The following is a 23,422-nucleotide window of genomic DNA, read 5'->3' on the forward strand; positions in this document are numbered from 1 at the left end:
TGGAAAGTAGGATCTTTCAGGCATAGAACCCCCCACTTTTTTGCCTGGTGTCAGTAGGTTTTGCCTGCACTTCACTGGGATCATGCTAATCAGGACCCCAGTGACTGTGCTCTCTCTCCTCTAAATTTGCTGCTAAGTACTTTGTACACCCCACAATAGGCATACAGGGCTACCATTGTAAGCTCCTAATCTATGGCTGCTGACCTTGTCGATAATTGCGAAAGGAAGAGCGTCCAAAACCTCTGAATCTCCTGGCCGAAGAACCTCTGATCTGGAGACCTAAAGATTTGGCAGTAGCTCTACTGTACTTAAACCTCTCTAAGGCAGTATCGGCCTTTTTGCCAAAGAGACCAACACCATCAAATGGCAGATCCAATAAAGCAGCTTGAACATCTACAGAAAAGTCTGATGATTTTAGCCAAGCCAACCTTCTCGTGGCAACCGCAGTGCCCATGATGTGAGCCACAGAATTAGCAGTGTCCAATCCGCTTTGTATTACTTGGCGTGCCGCCGCTTGAGCGTCAGACAACACTTCCTCAAAATCACTCCTACTTCCATCAGGAATCTTAGGAGCCAAAGAACGCATTGAATCCATAAGTGCGTGCACATATCTGCCCATGAGACAAGTGGCATTAGTGGACTTCAATGCCACACTTGCCGAGGAGTAAGTCTTTTTGGCGACCAGATCTTGTTTCTTGGCCTCCTTATCCCCAGGCACTTGAGGAAACGCACTCAAAGACTTCTTTGAACATGCTGCCTGAATGACCAGGCTCTCAGGAGAAGGATGAGATGTTAAAAAGGCAGGGTCTTCTGGTGCAACCCTGTATCGTCTTGCCACACTTTTGGAAACAGCCCGAGCAGTTAGAGGCTTTTTCCACACCTCCATAATAGGCTCTGTTAAAGCCTCATTAAACGGAAGCAACGGTTCCACCACCAAACTAGGCGAATGTAGGACCTCAGTAAGAAGATTAGACTTAGATTCAACCGTTGGCAAAGTCAAATTAAGAAGTCCCGCAGCCTTCCTCATTACTACATGATAAGGCTGGACGTCCTTTGAAAGTGCATTTGAACCTGATGGTAACTCCCATTCCGGGGAAAAATCCAGGCCACTAGCATCTGCCGGGTCTTCAAAGCAGTCTTCTTCTAGTTCACCTTCCTCTACATCAGAATGAGAGTCAACATATCTCTGCTCCTCCAAAAGGCGTTGTGCCTCCCTCCTGGACTTCTCCTTAACACGCCTCTCCACTGGATCCATCATCGACTCCAACGGAGCCGGAATCGACATCGGTATCGAATCCGATGGCCCAGTGGGATGTACTCGAGGTCGACTTAATGGAGCCGGGGCATAGGAGTGTGGCACCCCCAAATTGTAGGCCAGTGGTCCCATGGGACCCGAAGGTGCTCCAGAGGGGTACCAAGCCCTCGTAACTACGCCATACATTACGTTCAAAAACGCTGATGGGTCTTGGCCTGGGGCAGGAAAAGGTGGCTGAACACCCTCAGGCTGGACCCGAGGTGGGAACGAATCCGGCTCCTCCACAGGCACAGATTCCCCTTCTACCTGAACTACTTCTTCCTCTCGGGCCGGGGACAGCGCCGGAGACGGATCGGAAGCCGGAGTCGGCGACTGCACCTGCGTCTCCGAAGGCGAAGCCTCACCTTCCCGATTCGAAACTTCCTGCGGTGGGATCACCTTCGATCGAACCTTCTTTGGCAACTTCGATCTCGAGTCCGACTCCTTTCCCGAGTGACATCGGGACTCATTTCTCCTCTTCTTATGCTTCCTTCTTGATTTTGAAGCATGTTCCGTTGAGGACTTCAAGGTCGACTCCTCTCGAGATCTAGATCTTGACTTCGACCTCGACCTTGCCCTTCTCGAACGAGATCGTGAAGACTTCCTACCTTTGCCAGCCTTCAACTTCGCCACCAGGAGCTTGGTTTCTCTTTCCCGCAGGGCCTTCGGGTTCATCTTTCGACAAGATGAACACCCATCCACATCATGATCAGAGCTTAAGCACCATAAGCAGTCCTCATGCGGGTCCGTGATGGACATCATCTTCCCGCATTCCTTGCAGGGCTTGAAGCCAGTCTTCTTCGTCAACATCGTCACGAAACAAAGAAGCAGAAAAACAAAGGAAATAGCAACAAAGTCACTAGAAAGCTACTGAGATTCCCAAAACCGTTAGCGTCGACGACGTGGAAAAAAGGGAACTGATGTCATTACGCCGGCGTGGGCCTATTTTGGGCGTTGGTGACGTCAGCGGAGTCGCGTGTGATGCCGTGTCTCTATGACGTCCAAGTCCACGTTGGCGCGAAGCTACCAAAAGAATTTCCAAAAGTTGCTGACGCAAGGAGATATTCACAAGGTGGGGATATTCACAAGGTGAGGAATCAACTGGCAGATGTATCTATCCGAAATATGGTACTGAGGTATCCAGTGCATTGGTACACCCGGGGTCCTCCATGGGCTGAAGTATGTATTATGCCACCCATGGGAGCCCATGCAAACTGTGTCTGCAGAGCTGCCACTGCACTCTGCGTGACAGGGTGCAGGCACCCTACACTTTAGGTAAAAGGTTTCCCTTATATACCGGTCACTGCTCTTAAAAACTATAAGTCACCCCTAAGGTAGGCCCTTAAGTCCAAGGGCAAGGTGAACAGTTTAAGTCTGTGGATACCTCTACACGAGCGGAGGTACCCCTACAAAGCCCGGACTAAGTGCAGGGCAGCCTTCTTAAGGTATGTAGTGGACACTGGCATGTCGAGATATCCAGCTACATAATGGCTACACCGAAAAGAAATTGGAAAAAGCTCGACCTAGCTGCACTAAATACGATCCTATGTTCAAATACACCCTCCTTTGACCATCAAGTTGACGCATTCGCCACAAACATTCGCAATTGGCTTTCAAATGCTATAGACTCCTGTCTTACTCTCTCGCACAAAAAGCTAAATAACCATCGACCTCTTGCACCATGGTTTAATGACTCCCTAAAAAAGGAAAAATCAAAGCGCAAAGCGTTAGAACGTAAATGGAGGAAAAGACTATACACCCGAATCTAAAACCATCTACACCAAGGCTAGAAATATTTACCATAAATTGTGCAACTCAACGAGGGCCAGTTTTATTTCAAGCACCATTTCCAAAGCAGCAAACTGTTCAAAAACTCTCTTCGATCTGGTGAAAGAACTGGCCGGCTCCAAAGCACAAGTTACTACTTGTGTAACGATATATCTGTAAGAGACATTAGTTAGTGATAGATTCCTTACCTTACAATATCCCCAGGCGTCAGACTGGATCCGGAAATTTTTGCGTAGTAGTACCCTTGCGCGTCGGTAGGCATCGTCTGCGGCTCCGCGTCCGTCGTCGGCGCCGTGATGACGTCGTCGGAGTACTTAGACGCCGCCACAGCGTGCTGACGTCAGTTCTTAGACACAGCTTTTCCGCTCCAAAAAAGCAGAGCCATGTCAAAAACCTACACTGGTGCCATTGAAACTAGTGCCCTGAAAGGGGATGACCTTTACCCTAGATATCGGTTCGCAGAAGGGGGAGGGTGGGTGGGTCGGTAAGGAGTCTATCACTAACTAATGTCTCTTACAGATATATCATTACACAATTAGTAGCTTATGCATCTGAAAGAGACACGTTAGTGATAGAGTCCTTACCTTAGAATAGATACCCCAGCAATACCAACCCCGGTGGTGGGTCTGCGAACCAATAATCACACCAGAAAGTCCTGGAGGACGGAACGGCCAAAGAAGCCATCCCTCCGGACTTGGCTGTCCAGGCAGTAGTATCTTGCGAACGTGTGCAGCGAGGCCCACGTAGCTGCCTGACAAATGTCCTGCAAGGGGACTCCTCGGCCCTAGGCAGTGGTAGTCACCGTGGCCCGAGTGGAATGGGCCCTCAGCCCAACAGGAGGTTCCTTTTTAGCCAAGGAGTAGCACGCTTGGATGCACAACACGATCCACCGAGAGATGGTCCGTTTGTGCACCGCCCGTCCTTTCTTAGCGCCCACGAAACCAACAAAGAGTTGGTCATCCACCCGGAACTGGCTTGTGCGATCCAGATAGTATGAGAGCGCATGTTTTGGGTCCAAACGGTGGAGCCTCTCTTCCGCTTTCGAGGGATGCGGAGGCGGAAAGAAAGTGGGCAAGGTGATGGACTGCCCGATGTGGAAGGCTGTGACTACCTTGGGCAGGAAAGAGGGTTTTGTCCGCAACACAACCTTGTCCGGATAGACAGAAAGGAAAGGAGGTTTAGAGGATAGAGCCTGGAGCTCACTCACTCACCTGGCAGAGGTGATGGCAACCAGGAAAGCAGTGTTCAGAGTAAGAAGGCGGACAGGACAGTTGTGAAGTGGCTCAAAGGTAGCACACATTAGAAAAGTAAGAACCAGGTTCAAGTCCCACTGAGGCATCACGAAGGGAACAGGTGGAAACGTGTGTGTGATGCCTTTCAGAAAACGATTTACAATAGGGGGACTTGAACAAAGATGGTTGATCAGGCAGCCTTAGAAAGGCTGAAAGGGCAGAAAGGTAGCCCTTGATAGTGCCCAGAGCAGAGCCCTGCTGGGCAAGAGAAAGAAGGAAGAGGAGAACCTCAGAAAGAGGGGCAGAGAGAGGATCCACAGCCTTTGCTGTGCACCATGCCATGGGCCCGGTCGCATTTGATCTTCTTCAGCACTCTGGGCAGAAGTGGTATAGGCAGAAAGGCGTACAACAGACCGCAACTCCACTCGCAACGAAAAGCGTCTCAGAGCGAGTGCCGCCTTGGAAATTCCAACGCGCAGAACTGTTGACATTGCGCGTTCTCTTCGGTGGCGAATAGATCTAACCAAGGCTCTCCCCACTGCAGAAAGAGACCTTGCGCCACGTCCGAGTTCAGACGCCATTCGTGATCCATCATGCACCGGCGGCTGAGTTCGTCCGCCGTGGCGTTCAGAGAACCTGCCAGGTGATGAACCACCAGGGTCGAGCCCTGATGTTCCAGCCAATGCCAAAGGTGCAGAGGCTCCTGGCAGAGGGTCCACAATGTGAGAAGTTGGCCTGATATATAGTGCTCACTATTCTAGTGATCACTGTGTATCATTCCAAACGACCCTTATTGATGATTGGTTGTAAGTCAACCTTATAGACCAGCTATCCTAGTAGCATGGACAAGAGCAGTCTTTAGGCTAAACTCTAGAGGGCGTGTTAAGCCAGCTGTTATACCATCACATATACCCCTTGAACACCAAGTGAAAGGACACCACACAAGTTGTTATGAAAATAAAAGGATAATTATTTATAACAAGTGTACCCTGATCTGTTTATGAGTCAGGGAGCTAAGCACATAACAAAACTCTTAAGAAAATACTTTAAGTTGCACAATTTACACAAATGCCCAAGAGGCACGAAAAACCATATACTACAAAAGTGGAATGCAAAATACTAGCAGGTAAGTAACAAGATCCAGAGGCTTCAGGATCGCTAGGACTACACTACTGAACCCTAAGGTTAGGAGCAGGAGGCCTAGGGAGATCAGGTGCAGAGTGTGCACTCTCACGCGGGATGCAGGACAAAGTCTATGGATACTAGTATCTCGTAAAGTTACAGTTATCGGACGAATCCGACTAGTTAGGCTGAAAACGAAAAAGGATCTGGACACTTAGATAGTGAACCTATGTTGGAGCACCGAAATGCTCAGGTTACCTAGCCCAGGGGCTGCGGCTGCATAGGGTTCAAAAGGTGTCGGGAATCCTCGTTACAGTCTATGGAGCCTGAAAGAAGAAGTTGCTGGCAGGCGACCAGTGATGAAGTTCGATGTGATCCAAGCCTGGATCGGTGATGGAGACGACCTGAAAGCAGAGGGGACTCAGTTCTTAATCACTAGCCAGTGGTTAGGTGGGCACCAGGATGGCACCGGATGAAGTCACCTCGACCAGGTGAGTGGGCGATGCTGGGCTCTGCAGTCTCTCGGGCCAGGAGGCGTTGTCGGCGACCAGGATGGAGGTGCGAGCTGTCCCACGAAGGTATCTGCTGTCGGCGAGGGTGGACACAGGATTGGGGCAACAAACCTTGGCAAAGTCAAGCCCACACGGTGGACTCAAAAATGGCGTCTGGAGTGGACCAGGAGGGTCCGGGGTGCTCCTCTTTTGGAGGGGAGCGAGGGCCAGTCTAGAGCAACCAGACCAGCGATGGAAGTGTCGTGGTTCGTCGTCAGGAGGGCTACAAGCCAGCAGGCAAGTGGCCGGACAACGCGGTGAGCAGTAAAGAGCAGAAGGGCGCCACGCAGATCTCGTGGATGCTGGGGGGCTGGACTTCGGTGCTGGAGCTGCTCAGGCTTAGGGCTTCTCGAACACCAAAGCACTCACTCGAGGATCCCTCGGCGGTCGTGCTGGATAAGCGTCGTGCAGTTTTGAAGATGGCCGGTCCCTTCAGGTCTCGTCACACCCACGAATCTCAGCTGGGCTGATGATGTAGGTAGAGGTCAGAGATGCCAGGGAATCCATGGGTAATACAGCTGGCTTCACATGCCAAAAGAGTTTAGCCTAAGACTGCTTTGTCCACGCTACCACTAGGATAGCTGGTCTATAAGGTTGACTCACAACCAATCACCATAAGGGTTGTTTGGACTGATACAAGGTGGTCACTAGAACTAGTGAACATCATATATCAGGCCAACTTCTCACAAATGGTATAAGGAAATCGATAGAGTAAAGAAAGGTGTCCAGAGGCTGTAGGATCGCAGGCTGTAGGATCGAAGACACCTCCTGGTCCACGTGGCTGCAGATTCAAGCGTCCACTCTTCACCTGATAGCGACAACAGCATCTGGTTCCTTCCTGGTTCCACTCCGGTCACCGGCTAGTGACTTTGAACATTGTCCCCTCTGCTTTCAGGTCCTCATCTTCCTCGATCCACCCTTGGATCGCACCGGACATCATCTTCCTGGTCGCCTGCAGCATCTTTCTTCAAGGCTCCATAGACTTCGACGCGGAAACCCAACACACTTTCACACCTATGCACCCGCAGCCCGTGGGTGAGGTAACAAGAGCATTTCGGTGCTCAAAGGTAGATTGACTTTCCTAGTGTCCAGGTATCCTGTCGTTTTAGTCGTAACCAGTCAGAACTGTCCGTACTCACCTTTTTCGTAACTTGTAGTGTCTATTGACTTTGTCCCGCATCTTGCGTGTGAGTTCACACTCTGCACACGCGACCCGTGGGCCTCCTGCTCCTTACCTAAGGTTAGGGTTGTGTAGTCCCAGCGATCCTACAGCCTCTGGACATCTTCATCGATTTCCTTATATCATTTACTTAGTATATGGTTTGTCGTGCCCCTAGGGCACCATTGTAATTTGTGCAACTTAACGTATTTTTCTTAAGAGTCTTGTCATGTGCTTAGCCCTCTGATCTCATAAAGAGTTCAGAGGTGTTTTGTTAGTAATAAATATCTTTTTTATTTTCATAACAACCTGTGTGGTGTCCTTTCACTTGGTATTCAAGGGGTTATATGTGGTAAAACTGGCTTCACATGCCAAAAGAGTTTAGCCTAAGACTGCTTTGTCCATGTTACCATTAGGATAGCTGGTCTATAAGGTTGACTTACAACCAATCACCATAAGGGTTATTTGGACTGATACAAGGTGATCACTAGAATTAGTGAGCATCATATATCAGGCCAACTTTTCACAGGCCGCCCGCAGATAGTCTGTAGAAAGCAAAAGCCTACACGTCGGATGGTAGGATAGTGTAAGAGAACAGGAGGGCCTGCTCCGGAGTTCTCTACAGTGCGTCCGTCATGGCCACCATTTTGGCCACGCCCCAATATTCAGTTTGTATTTCAGACACCTCGTCCAGATTCCTCCCATATCCCATCTCTATTTCATATCTCTTTCCTTTCTAATTTCTCTCCACATCAATCCACTACACAAATCACTCATGTTTCCCTCTTTGACTTATATTCAATCTTTCTTTCTTTTTGCTTCTCTTCAGTAACATATGACTGAATTTACCTTACATTAAACTCTTTTCACTCTTTAACAAACACTTATCTTAACTATTTTCTATTCACTTTTCCCAGTACCGGAATATTCCTTATTTATTTTTAGTTTGCATTTGTCATCTTCTGTACCGTTTCTGTACATTTTTAGTTAATAAGTACAATAAAATGAAAAAGAACACATATTGCAAAGGCCACATTTAAAATAACCACAGAGGTCATACCTCGGGAATGAGCTGACCCTTTTGATGGAGTAGAAAGAGACCTTGTCTGACCAAAGCCAGTTCTGGAAATTGTTCTATTCTTCTCAGCAGGGTTTGTTGACAAACTGCGTTTTGAAGAGTAAACCCTAAAACAGAAAATAATTTATTTGGCATATTAATAAATCAATCAGGGTAGCAGAGTAATAGGTAGTTTAAATACTGACAATCTTTTGAGCACTGACTTTGCCGCGAGGACGCTTGTGAATCACTTTCCATGATCTATGCTACTGCTTGCCGGACCCGCTGCGTGGGTCCCGCTTCGCCGGGGAGGACCTTTGAATCCACAAACTTGCTCCCTTCTTCGAGGTCTGCTGGGGTGTGTGTGGGTTAAAGGCAGGGCTGCGAGTGGCGCTACAGGGACTCCAATTCCCAGGAGTCCCTGCTCAGCTGACCGGCACTACTTGGACTGCTCTCCCTGCTTGCCCCGCCCCCAGCGCACCTGAAGCATTTAAACCCATCCTGCTCCAGTCTCTAGTGGGAATCTTTTGAGCACTGACTTTGCCGCGAGGACGCTTGTGAATCACTTTCCAGGATCTACGCTACTGCATATTAATAAATCAATCAGGGTAGCAGAGTAATAGGTAGTTTAAATACTGACAATCTTTTGAGCACTGACTTTGCCGCGAGGACGCTTGTGAATCACTTTCCAGGATCTACGCTACTGTTTGCCGGACCCGCTTCGCGGGTCCCGCTTCGCCGGGGAGGACCTTTGAATCCACGAACTTGCTCCCTTCATCGAGGTCTGCTGGGGTGTGTATGGGCTAAAGGCAGGGCTGCGAGTGGCGCTACAGGGACTCCAATTCCCAGGAGTCCCTGCTCAGCTGACCGGCGCCACCTAGACCGCTCTCCCTGCTTGCCCCGCCCCCAGCGCGTACTTATTAGTCCCAGTCGACCGCTGCGCGTGAGCGACCGGGCCAAGACCGGGCCAAGAGCGGGCTCTTTGTAGCCCGTTAGAGCCCGTGTAAGACCGGACCGGGCCGATTCTCTTGTTTTTCAGTATTGTATCATTTTCATTGTTTGTGCCTATAAGTCTTTTGAGGGAACTTAGGAATAATGTCCATGCGAGAAAGTAGAAGCAGGGCTGCCAAAGGGGGGAAACAGTTAACCGGGACCCTTGACGACTTTATAACCAGGACCAACATTGCCCTCGACGTAGAGATCAACAAAATGCAACAGAGAGAATCTATGGACTTAGAAGCTACTAGAAGATTGTCCCAGGATCCTGCAATGGCCAAGAAATCATCTTTAGGTGGTATAGCATCTGCAAAAACTCCTTAGCGCTTGACTGGTCCAGTACCAATTATAACATTGGCGGATGTGCATCACACTTCCAAAAAAAAACCCCTTGTGTCAGCCCCAAATCTAGGGTTACTCCATCCACCCACCAACCAGACTTTACCTTCGGATGTGGTGGATTCAGTACCAGGGGTACCCACAGAGATTATTCCCAAGGGAAATGGGGCGTGTGTGAGTAATTTGTGTGAAAGTAAAGAGGGTGCAAACCAAAAAAGGAAACTTAATGTTACATCTGCCTATACTAGGAAAAAGGCTAAAGTAGCAAAGGCCCAGTATTTGAATGGTGGGAAGTCTATTGCAGGGGATGGGAGTGGTATATTCCATCAGACGTCCCCAAATGTTGATAAAAATCGTTTGAATGTTGATGAGGTTAACCTGGATGTAGTAGATGGGGAGCAAGATTCCCTAATAGGAGTCGAGAATGTAGGGCGATCGTCTGTGAGGCAGAGGGAAGAAATGAGGAATTTCTGAAAATTGTATGGGAAACGTTAAAAAAACTCCTAACTACTCCAGACTATCACGTATAGAAAACCAGTTGATTGAGGTGGAAAAGAGGATTATAACCTTAGCAAGCCTTAGCATAGTAGGAAATAAATCAAATAGTGCAACTGATGCTGTTAAAACTACACCACCACCTACTGTTATTCCTCCAGCACTACGGCTAGCAACACACACAACCAAACCCCGATCCGAGATTCATGTAACCAATGTTAGCAACCCAAAAGCGAATGTATCTAAGCAATTGCCCGCACAACCTGTACCAGCTCACAAAGATACTACTGTCCCGAGGGTCAGAGAAACTAAGGCTCATCAATTTAATCAACAAGGGAACCAAACAACAGTGAAACATCGAGGGGGTTTTATAGATCTTCCACCAGATGCCAGGCCATATGTAGTAGTGTTAACAGGGGTACCGGAAATAGGCAATCACTACCAGGAAACCTTTTTCTCACTGAAGAATAAAGTAACTTATTGGCTGAATGAAAACAGGCCGTTACCTAACCATATAAGAAGTAAAATCCTAATGGTGCTAAGGGTGCCATGGCTAGGCTCCTCATATAAATCCATCCCAGGTGATTGTATTGTTGTTTCTTTTGAAGAGCCAAACACGGTACACCACATATGCTCATGGAATACCTATGGTGGAAATTCATCTATTGAAGCTAGACCACTGACTTTTTCTATCCCGCGCAGACGTGTTCTAATTATGAAGGGAACTGGTCAATGGCTAGACACTACGTTCGGGGTGGGCCAGGAGATGGCAGGCAGGGCAACCACAGTTGGTGGAATGGGGCTCCAACTTACAACAGGTTTAGTTGTCTAGAAGAAGTAGACTGACTCACCCCAAAGATAGGCTGCACAACTAGCTTCAATGATACATCCTCTACACCTTGCACACTGCCTACGATGATTACATGTAACCCAGAAGGAAGTAACCTAGAAGAAAGCATAGAAATGACTACGGGGGGGGGGGAGCTGCCAACTGTTTAGGTATTGATGCTGTCCCTAAGGTCCCACAAGATGAGAGACGCCTGGTAGCACCAGCTGAACAGGGAGTGAGGGGACATGTCTTAGAAAGGGAGGTGTATGAAGCACGTAGATTGTCCCAAGACGTGTTGACTCTTCAGGTGCCACCACTACCGGATGTAGTTATTCCAAATGTAGGACTTTCGAGTAGCAGTAACAACTCGCCATTGACGTTAATCTCGTGGAACATAGCGGGAGTAACTAAGAATCTAAGGGATCCCGAGTGGGCGGAGTATATTGATTCCAGCGACCTCTGCTTACTGCAGGAATCATGGGCAATTGGTACACCACATAGGGTTGGTTATAAATCATATGGCATTGGAGCAGTTCCTTCAGCTAGGGGTAGGCCCTCTGGGGGCCTAATTATCTGGGTTAAGGTAACCCTGAAGATTAGGATAGAAGTCATGGATACTAGCTCACTAGACATCGTGGCCCTTAAAATTAAAACTGTGGATGGGTGAGCGTGTTATTTAATTAATGTCTATAACAGGCCATTACCCCATACCAAGGAATCGGTTATTCTAGCTAAACTAGACTCATTCATGGGGAGGGTGGTTGGCAAAGAAGCAGTTATAATAGGTGGTGATTTAAATTGCAATTTTGAACCTGTCCCAGGACTTATTGATGTCTTTGAGGATGAAGATCTTGTAAATAACATCCCTCGGCTGGATAACACTAAGTTTGTGAAATGTTCTACCTTGGCAGTACAAATAGTGAAGTTGACGGCTGACCACGGCCTTAGGGCATGCAATAGCCGGCTTCCCTCAGATGTTTTAAAAAAGCCTACCTTTTCAAGATCTGCCATTAAAAGCAACCTAGACTTTGTAGTTGTCTCATTATCCATCTGGTAGTATATGGTTGACTTTGAGGTGAAGGATAGATCTGAGAATGACCACTACCCTATGGAATTAACTATAGACGCACTTCTGCTCAAGAAGTCTAGTGATGCATTGTCTTTAGAGGCACATAATACTGTCCCATGCGATGAAACATTGGTCAGCAACAATAGGCGAGCCTTAAAGTGGCCTTATGTGCTAGAACATGGCGATACTCTCTCAGCAATATACTCATTGTTTGAGTTGACCTTTGCACCCCTGTTAGGGCAAGATACCACCACAGAACAATTTTTGGTATTGCACAAGGACTTTTTTATGACATTGAAAACCTTATTAACAAAAATGCCAAAGAAGAGGCAGCAAAACACATGGAACTTGTCCCATAGCAAAGCATGGTAAGACAAGTTCTGTAGGCTAGCCAAGAGGGAGTTAATGATTGCGATAAAAAACAAAAGTCAAAATGATGTTAAACTTGCAAGGGAGGCATATAAGCGCATTCAGATGACCTCAAAGAAGGCATGAGAGGAGGCGAGCTGGGCAGAAATGTTGGTAGCAGCCAAAGCGAAGGACACCGTAGGGTTTTGGAGGGTAGTCGCCAACGGGAGCCATGTAGGGAGAATAGTGAAAGATGTATATCTCGATGAATCCACATGGGTGAATCACTTCACGACTCTATATCGAAAATGTGATAGTGGTATAGATAAGTGTAGCAAGATAGCATCATGGGCACCTCCCCAGATTGAACGCCTAGATTATTCTATTGACGAAACAGAAATGGCAATCAGTGCATTGAAAAATGGTAAAGCCTCGGGTCTCAACAGAATACCTGGAGACTTGTATAAGCACGATATAAAGGTCTGGGCACCCTATGATAACAACTTATTTAATGTGTTATCTAGTAATTGTAACTTCCCTGACAGCTGGCGGGGTGCCGAGATTGTTTTAATTTTCAAAAAGGGCAATTGGTCTGAACCTTCTAATTATAGACCGATTAGCTTAATGGACATCCTGCAGAAATTATATTCAAGGCACATTCTATCCTCTATAAATTATTGGCTAGAGGAGAAAAGGGTACTTACAAAACTGCAAGCTGGGTTCAGGAGTAAGGTCAGTACCATTGACCAGGTTTTTAGGTTTTGCTGCCTTTATTGGAAATACGTTTTAATCAGGAAAGGGCATTTATATGTCGCTTTCGTTGATTTGAGAGCGGCATTTGATTTAGTGCCACGGGATCTCGCTAAAGTGAGATGGGGTCCTAATGGTGAACTGACCCAAAATATACCAATAGAGCGTGGCGTTCGTCAAGGATGCGTCTTGGCCCCAACTTTATTTTCACTTTTTGTGAATGATATTCCTGCTCATCTGGAGGGCTGCACGAATGATTCGCCCCAACTTAATGGAGAAAGGGTGCCTGCGTTACTTTTCGCGGATGATACCATCTTGATTTCGCAAACTAAGAAAGGTCTCCAGGCGCTACTTAACTCCTTTAGTGAATACTGTGACAAGAAAGGGCTGGAAATTAATGTAAATAAAACAAAGTGCATGGCCCTAGATCCATGTAGACCGGATAAAGGGTGCTTAGCTTTAGATGGTCAGGATTTGGAATTAGTTGACCACTTTTCTTATTTGGGGGTTGAGATAGACTCCAAATTTACCTGGAAACCCCAAATTCAGAAAAGTAAGGTGATTTTTGCCCAGAACATTACAACTAAGTTCAACGCAAGTACAAGTAAGGCAGTGACACCTGTTATGGAACTTTTTAAATTCAAAGTCCAACCTGCAGCTATCTATGGGGCTGAGATTTGGGGGCCGACGGCGAAGGACATCTTTTCCACCATGGATAATAAATTCATGCGTAGTATTGTAAGGGTTCCTACAAGTACTCCTTTAGTGCCTCTTCAATTGGATCTGAACTTTAAGAGGACAGATCATTACGCCGCTCTTAGGCCTCTAATGTTCTGGGTAAGATTGTGGCTGACACCAGAATTGGACGATTATAGTAAAGGGTTACAAGAAATAATGGGCTTTGACTCACTGAACTCTATTCTTTGGCTCAAACATATTAAAACATGGTTTTCCATCTTAGGTCTCCCACAGTTATGGGAGCATCCCGAAAGGCTACCACACAACACAAAAATTATGGTGAAAAATGTTTTTTGGTCCTTTATAAATAACCAATTAGTCAATGGGAACAGATGTGGGACTCTAGTGAATAACTTTGTAACTTTTAAGGACGAACCCTTTTTTGAGGTGTTCCTTGATGAAGTTGAGCCCCCCCTTGCAAAGACCCTATTTATGAAGTTTAGGTATGGAAACCTTATGACTAACTACATAAAGGAATACTGGTCTAGGAAAAACAAAGACGAAACTTATGTAGCAAGTGGAAATTGCCTAATGTGTGAAGGAAATTACAAGGAGGATGAGGTTCACATATTGTTTTTCTGCCAAGCGTATTCTAAAGCCAGGAAAAAATGGATCAAACCTTTGTGTAACATTTTGGGAATTAGGTCATGTAATTTGGCTTATAGAATAATTAAGTCCGATACTTCCCAGATCATTGTTTTCAGTGTCAGCAGATTCCTTCATTCTGTTTATATTGCCAGGAGCAAAATAGGTCTAAAACTGTAACTAAAAATGTATTACCATTTACTTGCATGATCCAACGGTAGCACATCCAACCATGCAGGCATGTGTTGTTATTAATACTACTTATTGTATCAAATTTTAAATGATTATACATTAGTAAAATTGGCATGTTCTCTTTTTTTAAAGCATTTTTTATGTATGTATTGTGCAATCTTTTATGGCAAATTGCCGAAATAAAGAATGAATGAATGAAATACTGACAGGAAGTTAAGTTAATAAAGCTTACATGATTTGAATAGAAGAATATGAGAGAGACCATTAAATCCTAAACCCAACCTCTCGATATCAACTAAGCAAACTGAAAGTGGTATTCTGACTTCATTTGTCTGTAAATCTGTATTTGCCTTTGCTCCATGTTCAAGTCTTTGATGATGAACTATAAAATAAAGTGTGGTGGGCGCATGATAGAAGAGGTTTACAGTTGGGGATGAGTGCAACAGCAGACCCTTTTCATGTTGAACCATGGCACCCAGCCCACTAGCCAAACTGACGCAAGGAAATATTACCAGCCAACAAATTTAGCTAAAATGACAACCTGCATTCACATTGGTTAAAGCACAGCCCCACTCAAGACAAAATCTTCGGTTTCCACAGGTGTAATGTCCTGCCCTACTTATATTATTCATTATGTGTTTGATATGTATGATAGTATAAGTGTGTGTGAGCAAATGTATTGTTTTATATATTTGTCTGGACAAGTGAAGGTACAATTTATTGGAGTCCACGTGTGTGTGCTAAACATGATGGCACTTATCTTTGTGCTGGGCTGCCAATGTCCCCATCAGAAGCAGAGACCTGCAATTACACCTCCTGTGTTCTCTTCACAACCAACAAGTTAGCTTTGTTCGGGTGGTAGGTAGTCGAACGTATCCATTGATATAGCTGCAGTTTCCCTAACAGAGTGAATCCTATCCCTCTCCTTTTTCCTGTTCAAGATCTGCATCTCTGTTGAGATGGCCTCCCTGTATTGAGCCATTCCAAATACACCTAGGCCAGCATGAACCAGGTTCCCGAGGACTGCAGGGCATGATCTGGACAAGAATCCATTATGCCGGGAGTATGCCTCCCCACGACTGGAGGGGTCCTTCTAAATTCAAAAGGTGTAGACCACTTCATTAGATAGGAGGGCATAACTGAATCCATTCATTTACAGTGAAGGCTCAGCTGACTGGAAGGGCATGCATGGAAGACCAACCCAAGCAAGATACCCAAAACCTGCAACATTACCCGAGTCAAAGGGTTACTACATTTCCTTCAGAAATCCTACAGTGTATCAAGAAGGCTGATCCTGCATCATCCCTAATACTCTAATTTACCCACCCAAGGTACCTGTAATTTTATGTTAAGACTGGAGACTAGCATTATGCATAACCTTTTATTCACCACTTCTGATGCAGCACTTAAAAGCTTCCAATAGAACAGTATGAAGTCACAAAAACACTAAAACATACAACATATTAAAGCTCCTCAATATTCCAGTCTCATCCTCTTTTGTTTGCTGCTTCTGAGCAGATAAGTATATGGATTTTTCTTATATGGCTGTTAGTTAAATGTATTGTAAGGTTTCTCAATTTTAAGAGTTCATTTATGTTTTTAATGAGAGAGAATTGGTAAGTATACTTAGAGTATAGATATGTTTGTAAAACATATGAAATGTATATGTTTCATCAAATTTACGGGTACATTATAAAATGTTTAATCCTGGGATTATAAGGAGTATTAAATAGGTTAGTTCTTAAGTGTTAGTGTAGGGTTAAAATCGCAATTTTTTTATTGTAAGGGAAATAAGGTTTTTCTAAACGCTCTAACCATATATTGGATTGATGACTTTCAAAAACAGAGTGTGCTAGAGCGTTTGACGGCTCGAAGATCGAAGTCTCGAGCTCTGTTTTTCATTATGTTTCTTTACAGAGTCGCGAGGGGAAGCATTATGCCTTATTTCTATGGGAGATAAAGCACGTTAAGCTTACGTGGAGGAAGCTCCACGTCTCTTTGAAGATAATTGGGCTTGTTTCGTATATGGCTAAAGACGTGTTGCCGTAAACAGAAGTATCAAGGCAATTAGTCTCAGATCGGGTCAGATACGGTGGCAGTTATTGTTCGGGGAACAGTTTATGGATATTGCACAACGTGGAGTGTTTAAAAAGAGTGAAATTAGAAGTAAACAAAGGAATAATTTTAAATAGGTAGAAAGATTAGGATATTAAAAGGATTAAAAAAAAAACAATAAAGAAAATAGCCAAAAATAGCCAAAGCCCCTGGCCCGGACGGCGTTCCCGTTGATATTTTTAAATATCTCCCAGATTTATGGACTCCCTTATTAACCAACGTCCTGAATGCCACTACTGAAGTGGGCCTTCTAGACTCTTAGAGAACTTCGACGTTGGTACCGATATTCAAAAAAGGAGATCGAAACAGTCCATTATGCTATAGACCGATCTCCCTCCTGGACTCGCTAGGAAAGATGGCAGAACGAATACTCCTCGAGCGACCCCAGGAGTGGGCCACCGACCATAGCATCATTTCAGACCTACAATACGGTTTCCGGGAGGGGCTAGGAACAGATGACCAGGCCTTAAATCTGTCCCTATTGGCGGGCAAATACGTGGAAGCTAAAGGCTCTTCTCTTCATATGGTATACGTAGATCTCTCCGCAGCGATTGATTGCGTGGCACACTCAACGCTGTGGAGCATTATTTTGAAGATGGGAGTTCCCAATCCAATAGTGGACTTTCTTCGAGAACTGTATACAGGCACCACAGGCAGGGTAAGATTCGGGGTGAGAGGCGAGCTCACGGACACTTTCAGAGTGGAAAAGGGGGTCAGGCAGGGGTGTGTACTGGCCCCCTTTCTATTCACCCTATATACTAATGGCTTGGAGGCTGCCATGCTTCAAGGCAGTAAAGATCTTCCTTTGATAGCTCGTCGGCAGATACCAGCGCTCTTATATGCCGACGACGCTGTTATTTTAGCAAGAACGCCAATTGAATTACAACTGGCCCTGAACAGATACTGCGCCTTCATGGCAAGCTTGAATTTGAAACTAAATGCAAAAAAAACTTACACAATGCACGCGGGGGAGAAAAGAAACGCAAAAACCAGGAAACTGCGTGTACAGGGCGAACCACTGGATAGGACCACAACCTATCCCTATTTAGGGATTGTTATTGATGAAAAATGTAAATGGAACCCAGCTATCAACGCAAGGAAACTTTCATTTCTCCGAGAGACATCTTCACTAAAAATCTTCGCACAAAGACTGGGGCAGCGACCACTCAAAGAACTGCTGCAAATATATAACTCAAAATGTACAAGTACGGCAACATATGGGGCGGGGATATGGGGCTTTGCAAATGTGGATTCAATACAAAAAAATCGAGAACTCCTTTTTAAGATACCTGTTGGCGGTACCAAAAAGTTGCTCCACCTATGCCTGCCATACAGAGCTGGGCATTGACTACATTACAGACACTATAAAATTGCAGCCAATAATGTTGTGGCGCAGAATATGGGTCACTGAGCAGTGCCAACTGACCAGGGCGATCATTCAAGACATCTTAACACTGGATTAATGTAAGAAAATCAAATGGTTGTCCTACGTAAAAGCGTTGTTAACAGATTTAGGTTATAGGAAGTATTTTGACCACCCGCTACTGATAAAAGAAATCCCAAAAAAGAACTTGAAAAGGGAGTGTCTTGTTCACCTGCGTCAGTTACGATTACTATCCGAGGTCCATAAACCATCTGTTCAACACTCTTTACTAGCGCAGACTGTGTTTACAGGTGAACCCTATCTGAACTTCAAATTAACACAGTATGAAAAAATGCTGCTCACCCGCTTTAGATTTGATCTGTTCCATTTACTGGTTGCATTTCCAAAGCAAAATGTCTGGACATCCACATTTTCTATGTGCCCTTGTGATCTAGTGTCCCCACAAACAACGATACACACAATGTTATTCTGTAAGTTTTTTACTGAACCCCGTAAACGTTGGATACTGCCCATCCTGAAACTCTGGGGCCTCCGACAGTGCCGTCCTGCATACCTGGCACTTCAGTACATTGAAAACGAAAATTATGCCACAGCGATCGTACTTTTTCTCAAATTCTGTATACGTCATCGTACAAATCTTTGAGCACGAACTATACCGCAGCTTTGCACAAATGAAAGAATGCTAGGTAACAGGAAAACTGTATGTTATTATAAGGTCGAAAAAACTTATACAAATTGAGATGCTGCTGCTCTTTTTTAAATGCTTTTTAACAAATGTATTTTTAATGGTTTTTAACTTTTGTAAATCTTGTAATTTGCACATTGTGAACTTTTATGGTGTTTTTCTCAAAACTACCGAATAAAGTTAATATTGAATTGAATTGAGTGAAGGAGCAGAGTCAAGCACCAAGGAGGTACAGGAGCAGTATATTAAAAGACTCATTGAAAGAGAAATAGGTAGCAAGGTGGAGGAAACATTAAAAAGCTTGGTAAACGAAGGGAAAATAAATATTGGGGAAGTAGAAGGAGAAGAGGAAGAGTTTTGGAGTATTTCTGAGGCGGAAGAGAGTCAAACTAATGGACCAGGAGAGAAATAGTTGAAAAAAAGGAAACATGAGATTAAAAAGAAGGTAAATTCAGAATCTTAACATAAGAAAGAGGGGCGTTCAACTAGTGGAAGGTAATTGCATGGTGTCCATAGCGGCACAAAAAAGAGGCAGGTTCACCGTGCAAATGGAGATGATCAACCTACCTTGTCACATCATGAGGAAAATTCTGAGTTGGATGAATATATATTGGACCTTGATTATAATGAGGTTCCAGAAGAGTTTTCTAATTTGGGAAGTTCTAATAAGAATAGGTTAAAGGAGGTTACAGATCCAGTGGGTCAATCTGTGTTCAACCCACCTCAAATTAAGCACCCAAAAAGTTCTGAGTGGTGGTCTTTGAGTCATGTAGCGGAGTATATTACACTTTGGACTGTATGTCCGCTTGAAAGAAATGAAAGTAACGTAATAAGAGCAGAATGCTCACGTCATATAATAGATGTCAAGGAGACAATTACCCCGCATTTGGACCCTGATTTAATAACATATTTGTTTGATTGAGGTCGAGATCCAAGGAAGAGGCTTGAAAGGTCACTCAAGCAATGTGAGGACAAATAATTGGATATTTTAGGTCCAGTATCGAGAATTTTCGATATGGTAGAAGAATTGTATCTGAATAAAACAGAACTGGATATAAATTTATTGAGAGGATGAGGCCAAAGGGCTATTTGTTTTATTGGCAATGCCAATGCAAGTTTAATTGCCAAAAGGAGGAAAGCAGTATTTTTTAGAATTAGTCCAAAACTGGGTGATTTTGCGAAGAAAGAATCAATTGAGGAATCTAAAGAATTACTTTTCGGTGAAGGCTTAGTAAAATCGTTAGGCAAACATGTCCAAACTTTCACAGCTTTGGATAAAGCCCATGCTTCAATGAGAAGATTTTTAGGAAAATGGATGTTTATATGGATGGTCCGGAAGGCGGGGTGAGGCTTTTGGCCGTCCATATGGAATAGGCCCATTTTACCAAGGAGGAGGAATTTTGCAAGGTAGAGGAGGTTATAGAGGAACCTCTTATCCGGGAACTCTGTATCCACAGAGAGGAAGAGGTGGCAGGAGCAGATCAAGTCACGGAAGAGGCGGTTTCCATACAGGAAATCAATCAAATCAAGGTGAGTACGAAAGCTATAATTGGTTTAACCGGAGAAACACAAGAGGATGGTTGAAAGATTTCATAGAGAAATGGAAGGAAATAACGGAGGATTCATGGATCTTGAAAACTTTGAGAAGATATTTGATAGATTTTGTGTCATAACTAATAGAAGGAAAGGGAACCAAGGGTAATACTGTTAAACAAAGAAGATAAAGAGATTGTTGAACAAGAAATAAAAGAGACGATGGAGAAAAAAGCAATAATAGAGGTACCAGAAAGGAAAAAAGGGTTTGTAAGTACACTTTTTGTGGTGGAGAAAAAAGACAAAGGTTGGAGACCAGTGATAAATTTAAGGGACTTAAATAATTGTGTGGTTTACAGACATTTCAAGATGACGGGTATCCATCTTCTAAGAGATATTCTGTTGGACAGGGACTGGTTTCTAAAAATAGATTTGAAGGATGCTTATTTTTCAATCCTATTGCTCAGACAAGTCAGCATTACCTTCAGTTCAGATGGAAGGGAACTCTTTTCCAGTGTGTTTGTCTTCCATTTGGGTTATCTTCAGCCCCTTGGTGTTTTTCAAAGATGATGAGACCTGTCATAGGTTTTCTAAGAGAAAGGGAAGTACGTTTGTTGATATATTTGGACGACATTTGATAATGAATGGAAGTGTGGAAATATTATTTGAACACAGCTTTATGGTACAAAGTGTTTTGAAAGACTTAGGATTTGTGATACATTGTTCTGGTTTTGATACCAGAACAGAGAATGGAATTTTTTGGTTTTGTGGTAGAAAAAATAAATAGTTGGAGTTACCAGAGAGGAAAATAGGTCTTAGAAGACGGGAAGTAAAGTGGTTGTTGAAGAAGGAAGAGGTGAGCTTGAGACAATTAGCAAGGGTCATTGGTCTTCTATTCTCATCAATACAAGCGTTTTTTCCAGGACCGTTACATTACAGGGCTTAACAAAGGGTAAAGAAAGCAGGATTGAACAAGGGTCTCTGGTATGGGGATAAGGTGATATTCAATTAAATTCAATAATATCTTTATTTCGGCCAGTTTGACCATAAAAGCACAGGTAAAATAGAACGCATTTCATTTACTTTAAAATAAATATAAAAAAGCCAAATACATACAATTATAAAAATTGGATATGCAATATCAAAGCACAAGAGTTGGCTTAGTGGTTGGAAAACCTTCAAGCATGGAATTGACATGCGATTTTTGGAACAAGTCCAGATTTTGTGATAGGGACAGATGCAAGCAATTTAGGATGGGGTGTGAGACTACGAGACAGGTGGCAGGTGGAATATGCAGGAGAGAAAAATGCATATAAATTGTCTCGAGATAAAAGCGGTTAATTGGCAATTCGCAGTTTCAAAGAAAGAATTCAGAAAGCTACACATGATAATTGTGTCAGCTCAGTATCTTCTAGGGAAAGAGAATATAGTTGCAGACTGGAATTTCCGTTACTTTAAGGATTTCAGCGACTGGAAGCTGAATCTGATGATTTTTCAAAGAATACAGACAGCACAAGTTCTTTGGTGGTAGATCTTTTTGCATCAAGACTAACAAATCAATTAGGGAGTTATGTGGGTTGGAGACCAGATTCTGGGGAATTGGCAGTGGACGCGTTCTGTCTGAACTGGAGGGACATAAGAGGTTATGCGTTTCCTCCTTTCTCAATGATTCAGAGAGTGTTGAAACAGGTGAGGATACAGGGCAGCAGATCAGTTTTGGGGACTCCATTCTGGATAAGACAAGCATGGTACCCTACGATGATAGAATTGGCTGTGAGGGAACCATTTTTAATCAGAGCAAAGAGAGGGCTTTTACAACAATTAGACGTACAGGAGCATCCTTTGGTGGAATCAGGGGTTCTCAACCTTCTATTTTAGAGCATTACAGGAAATCCGTAAGATTCCAGGAGTTATCAGGAGAGGCTGCAGAGTTATTGTATGAATCCTGGGCTCCAGGAACAAGGAAGAGGTATTCAAGTGCTTGGAAAGTTTAGCTATGCTGGTGCTTGGAGAAGGAGTTGGATTCTGTTGAGGCAGATGAGGTTATGATTGCAAGTTTTTTAAACAGCTTGTTTAAAAAGGGTTTGAGTTATAGGACTGTCAATTGTTATTGATTGGCGATTGCAGCAGGTCATTCTTTGGTTGATGGTATTTCAGTAAGAAAAAGTCAATTAGTTTGTAGGATTATGAAGGTCATTCATTTAAAGAATCCCCCAGGATCAAGATATTCCTCTGTTGATGTGAATGTGATTTGGAGACTGTTTGAAGAATGGCCAGTTAATAAATGTTTGACATTGAAGCAATTGTCATGGAAGTTGACAACTTTACTTTGTATAATATCATTTAGGAGGTTGTCAGATGTGAGGGCATTAGATATTTCAGGTAGATACTTTGATCCAGAAGAAGTGTTGTTGGGGTAAAGAGAAGAACTAAAATAATGTCTGAAATAATTTTTTATTCAAGATTTATTAATTATCCTCAATTGTGTGTGGAGAGATGCATTAGGGAGTAGCAATCAAGGATGAGTGAGTTTAGATGTGCAGAAGTGGATCAACTGTTGATTTCATATGTGAAGCCTCATGGAGAGGTTTCAGTGGCTACTATTGCGAGATGGGTTAAGAACACGATGAGTGAGGCAGGAGTTGATTTAGAGAAATTTAAAGCACATTCTATTCGTGGTGCAACGGCTTCTAAAACTTTTAGCGCAGGTAGAAGTTTAAGGGAGATTCTTAAAGCTGCAGATTAATCAAATGACAGAGTGTTTAGAGATTTCAATTTCAGACCAGTGGAGGATGTTACAGAACAAGCTTTAAAGAACTTTAAACATGCATAATGCTAGGCTCCTGTCTTGACATACAATGTAGATTCTCAGAGGTTTACTGCTTAGAGAAACATGATTTTATTAAAGACTAGGAGGCTAACATTATCCATCCCACCCTCGCTTTGTTGGGTGTGGGTGGTGTAAAGAAAATTTAAATATATAATAGTTTTACAGTATTTATATTGAGGTATAAAAAAGGTAAAGTTTTGAAGGAATTTATTTTACAATGTAATATTTTTTGTTTTCACAGTATTATGTTAAAGGAATACGTGAAGAAGGAATTAAGAGATAATTTTTGCAGAAGAGAAATAAAAAAGGATGATAATGGAATGTTGAGAAG

General features: G+C 43.9%; 1 protein-coding gene across 1 annotated transcript in view; it reads right to left on the minus strand.

Moving 5' to 3' along the window:
- Nucleotides 1–23,422, minus strand: part of CPLANE1 (ciliogenesis and planar polarity effector complex subunit 1) — a 2,360,818-nt gene that overhangs the window by 192,362 nt on the left and 2,145,034 nt on the right. Inside the window, exon 49 of the mRNA XM_086960545.1 lies at nt 8,207–8,331. Coding sequence (XP_086816671.1) covers nt 8,207–8,331 — 125 coding nt within the window. The remainder of the gene's footprint in view (nt 1–8,206; nt 8,332–23,422) is intronic.

Source organism: Lissotriton vulgaris, chromosome 3_1 (genome assembly GCF_964263255.1).
Source record: "Lissotriton vulgaris chromosome 3_1, aLisVul1.2, whole genome shotgun sequence".
Lineage (NCBI taxonomy): Eukaryota > Metazoa > Chordata > Amphibia > Caudata > Salamandridae > Lissotriton > Lissotriton vulgaris.